Raw genomic sequence first — 16,184 nt, 5'->3', positions numbered from 1 at the left:
TTCCTCTGAGGCCCCAGCTCTGCTCTTCCTTTCTGGGTCCCTCCTTTGTGTTCCTCTTCCCAACAGAGGGGCAATTCCTAAGGCACAAAGTCCCCAGACACCGTGACAAGGTGCACACTACCAGCTCAACTGTGCAAATAGCACAAACCATCTTACCTGTGGCTTCAGGAGGCTGACACTGAACTGCAGGCCAGGAGCCAAAATATGGATTCATTATTCCAGGGGGCACAGGGACTATGGGACACCCTCATTGGGCCTGGCTGGGAAGAAGGAACCCGCTCTGTCACCACACCAGATGAGGACAAATGGGAAACACAGTCGCTGCTTTTATTGCAATCCAAGGGGAGCAGGCTAGCTCCAGACTGTCCATGCCAGGTCTCAGGGAGGGACATCGGGAAAGGACCCAGGGCATCAGGTGCTACACAGAAAATTCTCAGGAACTCATCTGGGGAAGCCCAGCACAGGTGCCCAAGATCAAGAACAAATGGTTGGAGACAGGATTCCCCATTCCTATGCTTGAGACTGGGTTGGGTCCTTCCCAAGATCCCCACAAGGGAGAGTCCCAGCCTTCCATCCTTCTGTGAGGGGGACGTGAAATTCAGTGTGACCCCCTCTTTCCAGGATGGAGTATGAGGTCCCTCAAAGTCAACTCCCTCCCTCTGACCCCCCTCATGCCAGCTGGAGCTCAAGTGCAGAGAGCCAGGGACGGGCAGGGAAGTGAGCCGGGGGGAGTAAGGCAGAGGCACTGGTGGGCACTGTGCAGGCCAGAGCCAGGCAAGCCCGGGCACAGGGACAAGCAGAGTTGGAAGGGCAGGCTGTGGGGTCAAAACAGGGGAGTAAGGGCCAGAGCGACAGTGACGGGGAGAGCATGCAGGAACACGCATCATCAGATACTGATGCTTAGGGACACAACAGGCTCTGCAAGAGCCCTGGGCCCACCTGGGCCCAAGGACAGGCTAGGCACAGGAGAGCTGGGGTGATACAGCAGGTAGCTGGAAGAAGTCACCCTGAGAGTCGCAAGCCAGACCCCACAGAGGAGTCTGAAGCCCTGAAAACAGGAAGAGGCCAGGATGGAGCAGGGGACAGGATGACATGGGCCCCAGACGGCAGCGTTGGCCACCGTATCTGATTGGGGGAGAGGGTTGGGGGAGAACACATGCAGAGGACTCGGGGGCCTCCAGCAGTGGCTCGTGTAAACTTCTAAGAGGCCAAGGCCACCAGACACTTGGAGGTGGGCCCTGCTTGAGGCCTGGGAACCCTGGGTGACGACGGCACCAGGAGATGCCAGTGGCTGTGTGTCACAGCCAAAGTCATCAGAGGAAGCACTGACGGAGGAGAAGATGCTCAGAGGGGTCCCCAAGCAGTGCTTGCTCAGGACACCTTCTCTACTGGCACCGTCCTGAGGACATCTCCATCTGGTTCAAGCTGCTTCCTGGTTGGTCTGCTTCTGGGTGGAGGCCCCCAGCCCCTGCTGGGGCTACCGATGGGTCTTGGAGCTCCTCTCTTGGGAGGGAGGCTGCCCTAATACCTGGACAGCAGCTGTCTCCAAGGTCTGGGAGGTGGCCCTAGGGCTTGGCGTGCTTCTCCGGGCACCCTGAGGACTAGGGGGGCCTTTCTTCTGGGGCTGTGGACTCAGCTGGGCACCTTTCCTACCAGCTGATGGACTCTTGGAGCCTTTGGGCTTGGCCTGGGGGTGGGCAGCTTCAGGGCTCTTGAGAGCTGTAAGCCCCAGCATCTCGCAGTAGGTGTTACACTGGTGGGAGGAGGTGAAGTGGTCCAGCAGGGTTGGGAAGCAGCTCTCCTTGAGGCCTTGGTATCTGCAATCAGACAGGAAGAGCTGAGTGAGTCCCACCTAGGGTGGCAGAGCCCTGAGGGCTGGCTTTGGCATGGCAACCATCAGAGCACTGTGCCCAAGGTACCTCCTTCCCTACTCCCCAGGGTACTAACTCAGACAGCAGAGTCCCAGTTTTAAAGCTTGTCTCATTAAGACCCTGACACACAGGATTCACCAGTCCTCAGTGTGCAAATGGGGCCTTTCACAAGCATGCACACTCATCTCTTGCCCATCTGAGAGGCAAAGAGTTTGCTGTAGTCTCAGAATGTCTACTTGGCATTAATCATAGCTGCTGGTCAATGCAAGGAGTCAGAGACATGGGGGTGGGAATTACCGGCCCCCAAGAATGTTCCCATACAGCTGTGGGTATCAGTGGGACTATCTGACACCAGGCCGGCACCTCAGGAACAGAGAACTAGAAGGAGACCCCCGAAAAGACTCTTTAGGGTCCCTAGGAAACACTTACCCTCGCAGCTTGGTAGCAATCTGCACATCAGTCATCTTCCATTTAACCCCTGAAAGCAGAGAAATGGCTCAAGCAGCTCACACTCACTCATGTGTTACTGAGTGCTAGGCACAGTAGTCACTGTGAGCCAGAGAAAATGCTCGATGTTTGTGGCTCCTAGAGCCCAAGCTCCCCAGCTTCCTGAGCCTCTACTGGGGCAGACCAGTAGCGTGCTGCATCAGCCTCTGACTGTAAACTTGGCCCTTCTTCCTCTTACAGAGTAGCAGTCTGTCCCTAGAGAGTGTGTGACTTAGGGGTGGACCAGCAGAAATGCAGACTGGCTTCCACCCGACTCACAACAGCAAGTGGGCACCACAGGTGTGATCTTTTAGTTCAGATAGTCTGGCAGAGGTGATAGGGAAGAAATGTCCTACCCTCGTCAGCCGGGGCAGCCCAGCTTCCAGTATTAGGTTTGTGATCTTCTTTCCCCATTTTCAATTTGCCCAGCATTTTTCTAGGGAGTTGGTTCTCGCTAACTGGGCCGAGTACCATCATGTGACAGCGTAGAAGGAGGCATGTTTTTGATTCCAACAGACCTCGGTTCACACTTCAGCTCTATCACTCTGAATGTGTGAACTTAGCAAGTCACTTACTATTTCTAATCCTCAGCTGTAAATGAAAAGGTAGCGCTGCCTATCTGGTAGGGGTGTTGGGAAAACCACCTTACACATTAGGATTCTAACTTAGTGTCTGAAACACAGTAATTATGCAATAAATACTAATTACTTTATCATTTCTCTTGGCACATATTACATTCCATTCATCTCTTAATAATGATCTCTTACATCCACAAAAAACTTCAGCTTGCAGAAAGCTTTCTAAATACGGTCTCATGTAATCCTGAGAGACGGGAGAGAAAACATCATTCTAAGTAAGGGACAGGGAATAGAAGCCCAGAGATATGAAATGACCTAACCTGCCTGAGTTTTGGTTTCCTTCTTTGTGACAGCCTCACAGAGCCTCGACTTAATCTCTCTATGTTACCACTGCACGGTAGAATCTGTTCATTTCCCACAGCTTCTTGAGGACATCGGCTACTCCTAGCCCAGCCCTTGGTGAATGGAAAGGGAAGGGAAGATGAATGGTAGGAGTTCATCAGTTGCCTGATGGTGGCCGATGGCTCCCTAGCTCCTGCTCCCCCAATACATGGAGTTTTAGACCCAGTAATTATTACGCATGTTAATATGTGTGAGGTACTGTTATTTTTTTTTTATTGGTACCAGGGATCAAACTCACAACTGCCTCCTTGCAAGGCAGGCACTTATGCCGCTGAGCTAAATCCCCAGCCAGGTGTGAGGTACTGAGTTCCATCTCCAAAACCAAAGATGGGGGTCTAACAAAGATGGGGAGGGTGAAGCTGCAGGGAAGGGGGGTTTGGAAAACGGTGGCTGTGAATTCTGAAATGTAATACATGGATCCTATATAATGTCCTTTGAAACAAATTCCTTTTTAATTTGAAGTAGGCTAGGACTAGCCCTTTAAACCCTACTGCAATTGCCAGCAGGACGCCTGAGGTCCCAGTATGTGTTAGGGTTGCATGCAGCCTACCTGGTCTAACTGGGGACCCATCTGGTCCCCAGCCCATCAGCACTATCATATTATTGTGCAAAGCAAAAGAGAATAAGTGTGAAACAGCTTTCACAGTGTCTTTGTCTCCTCCACACACTTTTGTACCCACACCCCATGCACCCTCAAACCCACGTACCTGCCAAGTCTGTGACGAGGAAGCTACCATTTGTCCACTGGTACAGCCAGTGTTGGAAGGCCTGGCATTTCTGCACAACCTCGGAGCTGCTGGGTGCAGCTGGCACCCCTGTGCAGCCCCCTTCCCGGGAGCAGTAGCTCTGCAGGGACTCCCCCAGGTCCTCCTCCAGGGTAGCATATGGGATGGTGTTGGCAGGCCGGTAGATCAGGTAGAGAGGGATGATCCTAAACAGTTGCACCCAGCAGTTAGCAGCCAGCGTAGCCCTGAGAGCTCTCACCACCAACCCCATCCCATATCCCTGCATCTAAAACAAGCGCCCTTTCCCGGAATGGCATGCTTGGCTGTGAATCTGAAATACAGCAAGGTGGGAAGCAGCTCCTGAACTCAGGGTAGGCACCGGAGGCCACTGACTCTGTTCTGTCCATTCCCTGTGGCCAGTGGGATTAGAACCAACTCTGCTATGGCCCTGGCAGGGGTGAGGGCTGAGGCCAGTGTATGTCAAATAGAAAGGACACTGCAGAACAAGTTCCACAGACCGCAGCTCAATGCCAGTCTTACCTCAAATGCTCAAGTTAGCATTCAGGTCTCCACATGGAAACAACTGCCAGTTATAGCTGATGCTGACAAAAATCTGCAGAAGAGACCTGACCAGTCCTAACCCAGTGACCAAGCCACCCCTTACATCCCCAGGCCCCTGGAACTGCTGTGCCCAAACGCTACGATCAGCAAGCTTGGGGTGAAGGACATGGAGTTGGGGTGGCAGGGCTCATGACCAGAGCAGAGACTTTTCTAAAGTAGGACATGCACCCTGGGGTCTCTATTTCTAGATTTTGTGGGACCAGCCCTCCAGGAGGCTGCAGAGTTGCTGTCTGCATGGGACCCTTTCCACATACTTACTCTGGCACCTCCCCAAAGTGGGGGGCTGCCCGGGCTTCAGCTGCGAAGATTTTGCAGTACTCCCGGCTCATATTCTGGATCTTGCAACCCTGTGGTTACAGGAAGCCAAATGGAATTAGCAAGGAGGCTCCCAGTTCTCTGGCTGCCTGGCTCAAAGTGGGCAGCTACCTGCTGAGAGACTTCCAGGAGGATGCTAACCCTGAGGGACGTGGCTGACTCCTGCCTCCCTTCCCTGGGCTTCATCCTACAGCCTAGTGCTGGGTAGCGGTGCCCCAGTGGCCACCCTGAGGAGAGGGGCAGGCCATCCTCCAGCCCGAGTCCCTTCCATCTGTCTCCCATGTAAGTATGGATTCTAGGAGAGATGGGGCTAGAGGTAGGGGAAAGCTTTCCGCTGCAAAAACATACAGTTTAAAGCCAGTGTGGTATAGCCCGTAATCCCAGCACTCTGGAAGGCTGAAGCAAGAGAACTGCAAATTTGGGTCCAGTCTGGGCAACCGAGCAACTTAAGTTGGATGTGTGCTCTACTAGAAGATGGGCTTCAGCCCATAGCTTACCTTGGCCTGGGAGGCCTTCCACAGACCCTGCCCCAGGCCACCCCCAGCCCCAGAGCTCCTTAGGGTTGAAGATATAGCTGAGTACCAGGGCCCCTAGTCATATTTTCAAATTTTCTGAATGTTCATATTTTCTGAATTTCTCTAGACTAAATGTCTGGAGATTCTCCAGAGACTTTTATGCTAAAGAGAAGTGAGAGATGGCTCCTGCCTCCACTTCAGGCTTCCCTGCAGGAGCCAGGCTGACTGAGGGGAGAAGCGGGAGAGGGCGGTGATGGGGGGACGGGGCTCAGTACCTGGATGGTGACATCGTAGTTTCTGCCCAGGAGGGAGGTCTCGCTGCTGGGCCCGAACACAAGTGGGCTGCACACCTTGATGACACACGTGCGACCAGACTCGAAGATGGGCTCCAGCCCATAGATGACCTTGGCCTGGGAGGCCTTCCGCAGGCCACCCCCGTGTCCACCCCCTCGAAGCTCCTCGCTCACCAGCCGCCCAAAGAGCTTGTCCCCCCAGCAGCCAGAGTCAGCCAGACCCTTAGCAAACACCATGGGGGTCATCTCAATCTCTTCTCCAACTGGAGGGGACACGAGAAAGGTGGGAACTGGGAGCTTCCACCTGGCCAGCAGGGTGCGCAGTCCACAGAGCAGCAAAGGCTGGGCCATGCCCCTCCCTGCTCCCAGGCACCCCTGGGCGCACACCTGTGTCCCCCACCGAACAGTGAGCATGAGCACAAGCTGACCAACATCTCATCTAACAGGGCCTATGCGGTACCCATCCCAAAGGAAGGGCTCAGCAAGGGTCCACGGAAGGCTGGCTTTCCGTGAAGGTGAGGCCAATGGGGTTACTTTGTTCTAGAACTAGGGCTCTTGACGAACTGAATGAATGACTCCCTTTCAACCAGCGTGTTTGATGAGACAGAAAGTCTCAGGCCCATCCCGAAGCATTGTGCATCCCTGCTGTTCAAACTGGGAAAACTGGGATTCTAAACACAGGACCACTATCACTAAAAGGAACCAGAGCAAGCCAAAGACATGGCTGAAGCAGGGCATGGAGGTACACTCCGGTAATCCCAGCACTCTGGGAGGCTGAGGCAGGAGGAAAACAAGTTCAAGTACAGTCTAGGAAACTTAGCAATTTAGGGAAAACTTGTCTCAAATTTTAAAAGAATTAAGGTGTATTATGTACTGGTACCAACTCCCCACGATGAATATAAATAGTATGCACTGAAAATGTACTAATAAAAATAAATTTGGAAAGGAAAGGAGAGGACCCAGGCCCCACACAAGAGTAGAGGATGGATCTGAAACATTTTTGTGAGATCAGGAAATAAAGAAGCAATCAAAAGCTCCTTTATAGCTGGAGTAGGTTTGACTGGAAACTTGTCAGAGCACACAGGGAGCCAGCTGGATGGGGTACCCTTTGCCAAAAGTGAAACTCAATCCTAGCAACAAAGAATAATTATTGCAATGTACTGCACGTATCAGATGTGTTGAAAGTCCACCTGTTCATAATGGCAACTGAAAACAAAACAAATAAAAAAAAAACATTTTCCTCAAAAAGAAATAAACCTTATTGGTCAGCTTTGGTGGTTACTAGAACATGAGCTCATTGTTCTTAAATCTGGTAAGAACAGGAAAAGGAGCAAGTATTTAGCCTTCATTTTCTGTATGTATCAAGGTAACCAAATAAACATTTCTTTATACAGATAAAAATTTCAGCTAATGGAAGAAGGTAAAACAATAGAATTAAAATTCTGCTGTGTTGTAACTCCCTAATGAAGTAACAGATTTCAGTGATAATTGGTGACTCCTAAACCTCCTAGATAACAAAAGGAGCTACACCACATAGTTTTTTAACTTTAAAAAGAGATAGATCATGCAGATAACACCTAACTGAATCCAAGGGTCACCCTTAGCATTGTTACAGAAGTGAAACAATCCAAGCCAGGTGTGGTGGTGCACACTGAAATCCCAGCACTCAGGAGGCTGAGGCTGGATGATCATTGTGAGTTTGAGGCCACCTGAACCACATAATGAGACCTTGCCTCAAAAAAAAACAAAACAAAAACCGTAAAGTCAAACAATTTGACCTTATGTGCCTCTGGATAAGATGCAAAAGAAATACATAGCACACCTGTGAGTTATTCCTGCCCCAAAAAACTCACACCTGAATCTGATCAAAGTTCTCAACCTAATTACCAATGTATAAGAAAAACATGTGTGGAAGATCATCAAGGGTAAATGATTAACAGAATTCAGAGTGGAAGAAATTCTACACATTAAAGACATCAGCAAATAAATGAAAGCAAACAAGGGGAGAGAAACTGTTAGCTATTAAGAGAGACCTAAAGAGATGTAGCAGCCAAAAGCAATTAATTGTTCCTGGTTCAAATAAAGCAGGGGGGCAGATGGGGAAATCTGCCTGGATATTTGATGAGATGAAAGAATTACTACTGAGATTTTAGTGTGAAGTCTAGTTGATAGAGATTACATTTTAACCGGTAACTGAACAAGGTAACTGAACAAGGCAGTGGGTGGGTGGTGAGCGGGTGGGGTGAATGCAGCCTTTGTGGGATCTTGCAGCAGGGTGGACCCTTCCTCTGGCACCTGAGGTCCCACAGTGCTTGTCAAACTTGGGGTCATGTCACGTCACCAGGTTCAGGGCTCCGAGGCAGGAGGACTCACTGGGGTGTTCTCCTCCACCCTCCTCCTCTGCCCTCCCCATGACCTCCCCACGACAGGAGGACCAGGCCGGTATGGGACCCTCACCCCTAAAGGGAACGTACCTTCACCTTCTTCCCTGGAGACGAACCCAGACAACACTGTGTGGAGAAAAAGACAAGGACGCTGCTGGCTTCAGGCTACCGGCCAGGCCCAGACAGCTGCCCCTCCCTGGTGGAGTCCCCCACTCAACCACTCACCCTCAGGGCTGAGGCAGAAGTCGGTGGAGGCTGAGCCATGCTCGTTGGAAATGGTGCACCGGTACATACCACAGTCCATGGGGGCCGCCTGCACGATGGCCAGGGCCGCTGGCCCCTCATCCCCTGCACTAGAGTGGACACCTTTCTCAGGAGGGCCACCACCAGCCCCAGGGCCTTTGACCCGGCTCTTCCAGGCTGGTGGAACCCAGTTCTGGGAGCCTGAGGAGGTAGTCGTAGGTAACACAGCCTGCTTTGTGACGCTGACACCAGCTAACTATGTGACTGCAGGTGAGTGACTTGACTCCTCTGAGCCCCATTTTTCTTGGCTGCAGAGTAGCCCCCTGCAGAGGGGAGTAACAGCTCCCCTCCTAGAGCTATGGCTGAGTGGGGTAAGGAATTTGAGGTGGGAAGACTATGCGTGGGATTGTTGCCAGGGCAGATGGCAACAGGGCTTTGCAACTTACCTCCTGCCCACCTCACCCACTGGGCGCTGGTCCTTGGCCCAAGTCAGGACTGAGTCACTGAGGATGTTGAAGAACTGGCACCAGAGCTTCAGGCTACCAGAGGCATCGGGGAACTGCTCCACTCGGATCTTCCGGATCACCTGAGGGGCTGAGAGCAGGTGGGTAAGGGGCCATAGCCACGTCTGCCACCTGTGGCCTCTCTGGCCACACCCCTGCTGCTGGACCCTTGGTAGGACGTGGGTGTCTTTCTGGGATCAGGTTGGAGGTCAGACCTCCAAAGCTCACATCTTTAGCTAGAGGCCCACACCGCAGCCAGGCTAGGCTGGGGGGACTCAGGGCAGAGACAGAGGAGCCAGAGCACTGCTGAACCCCAAGCTCCAGAAACCTGAGCCCCCCCACTGCAGTGGGACAGTCTGCAGAGAGGCACTGTGGGTGACACAGTGATGGAGCTGGGGCTACGGAAGCCTGGCCCCGTGGTGGTGCTTGATTCCGGTCTCCTCAAAACTGGTACTGGAACCTAGAACTTTCGCCCGGAGCTCTACCCCCAAGCCCTTTTTATTTAGAGGCAGAGTCTTGCTAAGTCTCCTGCCTCCTCCTCCTGCCTTGGCCTCCCAAAGGCATGTGCAGCCACACTTAGCCAAGTCCCTTAGAAGGCCCTGTTACCCGTGGGTGGTGCTGGGAGCAGTGCTGTCCCCCTCCCTGGGGCTCACCTTTCAGCAGGTCTTTGGCTTTCCGAGGCTTGGCCGGGGCATCCTGTGTGTCTTCATCCAAGGCAGACTCTGCGTCAGGACCTCCAGCCTTGGGGCCCAGCTCTCCTTCTGCTGGCTCCTGCTCTGCCCGGGGCACCTCCAGTGTGGCCTTTCTGCCCTGGGTAGGAGAACGCTTCTCCCGCCCTGGGGTTCCAGGGGACCCTGGAGCCAGGTTCTTCCTGGGGCCCCTGGGAGACACTGAGGGGCTTTCCCTCTCCTCAGACTTGGACACCTCCCCATCTCCTGCTGCTCTGACCTTAGGGACAAATCTCTTCCTACGTGCCCCCAGAGCTAGTTCCTCAGGGGTAGCTGCAGGGAGCCCCGGCAGAGTCTCCTCTGGGACTGCCTCCTCTTGGTAGGGCTTAGGGGCCCTCCTCTCTGATGCCCGGAGGCCAGACCCCCCAAGGGACTCCCCTGAGGCCACCTGGGGGCCCTCCCCCACCACGATGGCAGGAACTGCAAGAGGGCTGGGCCCGGGGCCCCGGGCAGCCTGGGCAACGGCCAGAGCCTGGCGACCAGCCTGCACCTCTTGGTCCAGGAGGCCAGTGAGCCGCCTCGAGGTGCAAGGGCTCAGCAACAGGGTTTGTGCGCTCTGCACCAAGTGGTTGTTCTCCACACGCTCCAGAATGCGCCGTGATGTCCGAGGACTCAGCCCTGCCACTTCCACAGTGGGCACCAGGGCTGGGGATGGTGTCGTACCCACTGCTGCAGCCCCTGCCGGAGACTCGGTCACTGCCCCACTGGTTTCTGTGCTGGAGAGCTTCAGTAGCAGAAGCAGGTAGTTTTTCAGGGAATCAATGAGGCCCGGGTCACAGCTCCGGGTAGCTGGAGGCCGCTCCTCCACAACAGGCTCCTTGGCACAGGCCCCCTCGCTGTTGGTGGCCACAATTTCTGGCAGGGGACTCTGCATGGGGGGCTCTGGCCCTGGATGCAGGATGGGGACAGAACTGAGCCCAGCCTGGTCCCCAGCTGTGACTGCGAGCTGATGGGCCGAGGTGCTCAGCAGCCCCTCCTGTGGGCTATTGGCTAGGCCAGGCTCAGGAAGACATGGTTGAGGGGACACCTCCAGGCTTGGGCCAGCGGGGGGACAGCCACCTAGGGCCACATATGGCACGACTCTCGGCTGTTCTTCCTGCTTGGCCTTGGCTGGGCCTGACTCCTCCGGCTCCACATGCCCCTCTCCTCCCCCGGGCCCTGGGATTTCCTCTGGGGGCAGCTGTGCTGGGCACATGAGGCTTACAGGCAGGGGACCCAGGACAGTGTCTTCCTGGCTCCTGGAGGTGCTTATTGTTGGCTCCTCGGATCTGAGCGTGAAACCAGGTTTCTCTGGGGCAGCAGATGCTTCTGGGGTCTGTACTGAACATTGAGCAATTTCAGCAGACCTGGGGCCCTCTGCTGGCTGGTGCTCTGCAGCTCTGGGCGATGAGCTGAGGTGGGTTTCAGATTGCAGCCCTGGGTGACCTTCTGTGGCCAGTGGGACACAGCCCTCTGGCTCTGTCCCCCTTCCTTCCTGCATCCTCTTGTCTTCCTGGGTCTTGTCATCCTCCGGTATCCTTTCTGCCTGGGTTTCCTCTCTTCTCTGCATCAGCATATCCTTCTGTAAACTCCTGTCTGACTTCAGCCTCTCACTTTCCTGTGTCACAACATCCATCTGTGTCCTCTGCATCATCCGTTCCCCCTCTCCCTCTGTCCTCCCTGCCACCTGCATCTGTGAACTCTTCCTGCCTCTGGTTCTCTGGTCATCAGTGAACGTCCTCCTGTCCTCCTGGGTTTCAGTATCCATGGGCTCAACAACACCTTGGCCTCCAGAGCTGCTGCTGGCAGGTATGGGCAGAGCCTCGGCTGCCTGGGGCTGCTGGGAACACAGGAGGGAGAGTTAACTACAAGCGCATTAGGCTTCCTCTGGTATGGCAACCCCACTTCCTTGAACCTTACCCCAAATGCTCTGCAGGAAGCCTGAGCCCTGCTTCTCAGGCCTACAGGAAGTTAGGAAGCATAGACACAGGATCGAGTCCCAGGACCGCATGGCCATCCAACCTGGTCCCTGATCCCAGGAATCAAACTAGGGAATATCCAGCCTCTGGGGGCAGCCCTGGCCCTTCCAACCTCTCCCAGGATGAATCCAGCCTCTTGGAAAGACCCTTATTCTCACCACCACTGCACAGCTCCCAGAGCAACCTGTCTGTCCTTTACTGGTGCACCAGTCGCTCTGGATGGGATTGGGAATGAGGTGGGAATGCAGTGTGTCCTGACAGCAGCATCCGCCAGTCACACTGAGGATGTGGCACTAACACGATGCCACTGACACAAAAGGCCAATGTGACCCTGAATGGCACCTATGCCAAGAAATCAATGAAATGTAATTTTTTTTTCTGGTACTGGAGATTGAACCCAGGACCTTTACAGTCCCAGCCAGGCATGGTAGTGCACACCTAAAATCCCAGCATTTGGGAAGCTGAGGCAGGAGGATCATCTCAAATTCAAGGCCAGCCTGGGATACATTTGGGTTTGAGGCCAGCCTTGGCTACACAGTGAGTTCAAAGTCAGCCTGCAGTACACATTGAGACCCTGTCTTAAAAAAAGAAAGGAAGGGGGCTAGGGATTTAGCTTAGCGGCATAAGCACCTGCCTTGCAAGCAGGCAGTCATGGGTTCGATCCCTGGTACCGATAAAAAGAAAAAAGACAAAAAAAAAAAAAAAAAAAAAAAGAAAGGAAGAAAGAAAGAAACCTGAAGCCTCAAAATACAAATGAAAAGATAAAAGTCTACCAAAAGCAGACAAATACAGGCCCTGGGAAGTTAAGGAGAGACGGAGTTGTTGGGGAGAATGGATAATCACCGAAGGATGCAAACAGGCCACAAATCAGTCACTTCAGGCGAAAGAGTCACCCTGAGGTGCAGAGTCCATCAACTCCACACGCCCACAAGGTCACAGAAGAAAGGAGGACCCTGCAGGAGATTGGTGAGGTCCACAGAGACGAGGGAGGAAGCAGAACCACCCAGCAGCGCAGATCTCAGAAAATACAGCAAAGACACACACGTTCCTAAAGAATCCTCCTGAAAACTGGCTTGGTCACCAGGATGCAAGGAATATTGTTCCCGTGGGCTCTGCCTGAGGAAACTACTGGAAAACAAGGGGTCACAGCACAAGAACTGCTGGCAAGATGAAATACGTCCATCTCATATTAACACACAGCCACAGAAATCGAGTTAGAGGGACTGTTCAGAACATCGGGGTTACAGGAGCCTCTGACGAAGATGAGAGGCCACGAGAAATGTGGCATTGGTGACAAGGGGACACTGGATGGTGTCACTCACAAGAGACAGGGACCAAAGACAGTGCCCAAAGTGGCAAAGCAAGCCGAGGCTGTTTAATGAGACAGAGACAAGCCCTGAGAAATACGACTTTTGGTTACAAGGTGAGGAAACAAAAATGACTTGTCATTTCTCATCGTAAGAATATGAGGAGATAGGGGCTGGGGATTTAGCTCAGCGGCATAAGCACCTGCCTTGCAAGCAGGCAGTCGTGAGTTCGGTCCCTGGTACTGATAAAAAGGAAAAAAGACAAAAAAAAAAAAGAATATGAGGAGATATAAACCAGATAAATAATTCACATTACAAAAATTTGAACCCCAAACTAAGTCACAACATACATTTATAAATATGAGAACCACACCCAAAATCAAGGCAAATATATCACACAGTGAAAGACTTTAAAACATACATGATTAAAATATATTTAAATTAAGTATAGAATTTATTTTTTACTAATTATGGAATTTTGAATAGTTATGCATACGGGAAAAATTTGATAAACATTAAGAATAAGTCTGAAGAATTTTAATGAAAATGTTCTTCAACTTCTTTGACAATCAGGAAACTATTAACAGGTAGAAATGCCTTGGAGTTCATGGTTAAAGACAATGTGGTGTTTATACACAATGGAGCACTACTCTGCCATAAAGAAAGACAAACTTGAGGCATTATTAGGTAAATAGTGGCACTTCAAGACCATAGTGTTAAATGAAGCCAGGCGTGGTGGTGCACACCTGAATCCCAACGCTCAGGAGGCTGAGACAGGAGGATCAGGATTGTTGTGAGTTCGAGATCAGCCTGGGTTACAAAGTGAGCTCAAGGCCAGCCTGAACTGCATAGTGAGACCCTGTTTCAAAAAGACAAAAAAAAAAAACAAACCATGTTTCATGAAGTAAATCAGACACACATGATCACTTTATGAGAAACTCAAAAGGCAAATACCGAGCAAAATGAAGGCTGGATACTAGGAAGCAGGGAGGTGGTTCTCAAATGGGAAGGGGAGCAAGGCATGGCGAGGGGAGTGCAGGGAAGGAAAAAGGATCTTAAAAAAGAGAGTTGAAGAAAAAAATGAAAATAGTGCTTTTCCAAATGGGAAGGAGTTCAAAAGTTGGAGGAAGTAGGAAAGGAAGGAGACAAAAAATGAATTAAAGCCAGGGTCATGGCGGTGCAGCCTATAACTCCATCACTAAGGAGGCTGAGACAGGAGGCTCGCCAGGAGTTCAAGGCCAGCCTGGGCTACATAGTGAGACTCTGTCTAAAAAAAAAAAGGCCATTTGCAGACTACCGAGGGAGAGAACCAGGCCTCACCAGGAAGCGATCCCTGCCTGGAAACCACATCATTTTCATTGTTTTGTTGGGTTGGGTTCTATTCTCTTTTGTTTTGTTTGATTATGTTAAATCTGATGGCATGAGCTGTTATTTAAAAGACAACAAGACATATTATGGTAGCCATTTTGGATTTTCTGCTGGCTTGTTTTGAAGTCCTTTATTGCATTCATTGTTTTGTTTGTATTGTTTCTATTCTGCTCTGTTTGATTTTTACTATGTCTGAAGGTATCTGCAGCTATTTTGAAGACTAAAAAGGCATTATGGTAACAATTATTGGTTTTTAAAGTTTTGAAATCCTGTATCAATTAGAATGGCTTATTTTGATTGGTTTTATTGTTTTATTTTCCTTGGCTTTGTCCTCTTTAAAATTTTTTAAAAATTTTTAGAAAATAATTAAAATATGTGATATACACGTACCAACTCCTCACAATAAATGTAATCATTACTTACTGCAAACATCTACTGGAAAAAATGTATAATTTATTAAAAAGGGAAAAAAATTAAATACCTTGGAGAAAACAAATAGTGATTAGTAATTATTACACTCTTTTTTTTCTTCTTTGTAGTATTGGGGATTGAACCATAGGCCTCAGGCATGCTCGCCAAGTGCTCCACCCCCGGGTTACATCCCAGCCCTTTTCGTTTTATTTTGAAACAGGCTGACCTCAAACTGGCCATCCCGCCTCTGCTCCCAAGTACCTAGGACTCGAGGTGTGGGTCACCTTTGAACCCCTGCCATTCTCAGATGGATATTAACATAGACATAGATCTGTTAATATAGACGGCACTGATACAGACCTAAGACCTGTATGTTTACAAAGCACGTGCTGTCTTCGCACACACAGCCAGCTGCTGCTGCTCCTGACTGAGACTTGGTCACTCTCCAGCCAACAGGTCCAGCTGATCCCTTGAAGCCACTTCTCATTAGCTCCAGATCCAGTCCCCTCTGTGTCCACTGCCAGTTACCTCCCCTAGGCTGCTGGCAACGCCATTTTACCTGGACAGCCATAAAACCTCCTAGTTGGTACCCATGATTCTAGTCTTTACATCTGCTAAACTCATATCCTCACTGCAGCCCGAGGAATCTTTCCAAAGTAACGAATCTGAAACCTCTCCGAGGATGGTCATCACTTACAGGCCTGAGGTCTTTAGCCTCAAAGAGAAAAAGTTAATAATATTCTCTGTTAACAAGGGTAGAGAGGACCAGGCACCATCATAGCCCCTGTGGACACCACTGCAACAAATGTAAACAGAAAATGCAAGCTGGATTTGGCTGCACACACTTAAAATCCCAGCGCTTAGGCCATAAGTTTGAGCCCAACCTTGCCTACATAGAAAGGCCCTGTATCAACAACAATAGCCAAAAAGAAAATTGAAAGTACAGGGGTGGAGATATAGCTCGATGGTACGGTGCTTGCCTACGAGACCCTAGGCTCATCCATAGTATCACAAAAATAAAAATTTAAATTAAAGACCAAAACTAAAAATACAGGCTTTTTTTGAGACAGGGTCTCACTGTGTACTTCAGGGTGGCCTTGAACTCAACTAGGTAGCCCAGGCTGGCAGCAAACCTCCAGCCTCAGCCTCCCAAGTCCTGGGACTACAGATGTGTGCTACCATACCCCTCCAAATTAAAAATACTTACACTTTTGATCAAACAGTTTAACTATTAGCAATTTACCTTACAGGTAAACTCTCATATTTAAATGGATTTATATATAAGGATACTCACTGAAACACAATTTATAATGCCAAGACTAGAAATCACCTAAACTTCAAGATAGGACTGATCCATTGGATTATGACATACTCATATTCCAAATAAATAAAATCCAAGTTAAAAAACAAGGTACAGAATAGAAACCTTACCATGAAGTTTTTATGTGAAAAATGTAGTGGCATACACCTACATTC

General features: G+C 50.7%; 1 protein-coding gene across 3 annotated transcripts in view; it reads right to left on the bottom strand.

The window, feature by feature from the left end:
* Positions 1-306: 306 nt before the first annotated feature.
* The window catches only part of Alpk3 (alpha kinase 3), a 46,726-nt gene continuing 30,848 nt past the window's right edge, over positions 307-16,184 (bottom strand). For 2 of the 3 annotated variants that reach the window (XM_003475481.3, XM_023567472.2), the window contains 9 exons: positions 9,590-11,483; positions 8,880-9,027; positions 8,416-8,543; positions 8,281-8,316; positions 5,789-6,069; positions 4,942-5,030; positions 4,045-4,268; positions 2,301-2,349; positions 307-1,817 (listed from right to left, as the gene is read on the bottom strand). In XM_003475481.3, coding sequence (XP_003475529.1) covers positions 1,478-1,817; positions 2,301-2,349; positions 4,045-4,268; positions 4,942-5,030; positions 5,789-6,069; positions 8,281-8,316; positions 8,416-8,543; positions 8,880-9,027; positions 9,590-11,483 — 3,189 coding nt within the window. In that variant the 3' untranslated portion in view covers positions 307-1,477. The remainder of the gene's footprint in view (positions 1,818-2,300; positions 2,350-4,044; positions 4,269-4,941; positions 5,031-5,788; positions 6,070-8,280; positions 8,317-8,415; positions 8,544-8,879; positions 9,028-9,589; positions 11,484-16,184) is intronic. The other variant, XM_013158836.2, reaches the window with a different exon arrangement.

Source organism: Cavia porcellus, unplaced genomic scaffold (genome assembly GCF_034190915.1).
Source record: "Cavia porcellus strain 051 isolate PalLab524CR breed Dunkin Hartley unplaced genomic scaffold, mCavPor4.1 scaffold_6, whole genome shotgun sequence".
NCBI classification, from domain to species: Eukaryota; Metazoa; Chordata; class Mammalia; order Rodentia; family Caviidae; genus Cavia; species Cavia porcellus.
This window is presented reverse-complemented; position numbering and strand designations above follow the sequence as displayed.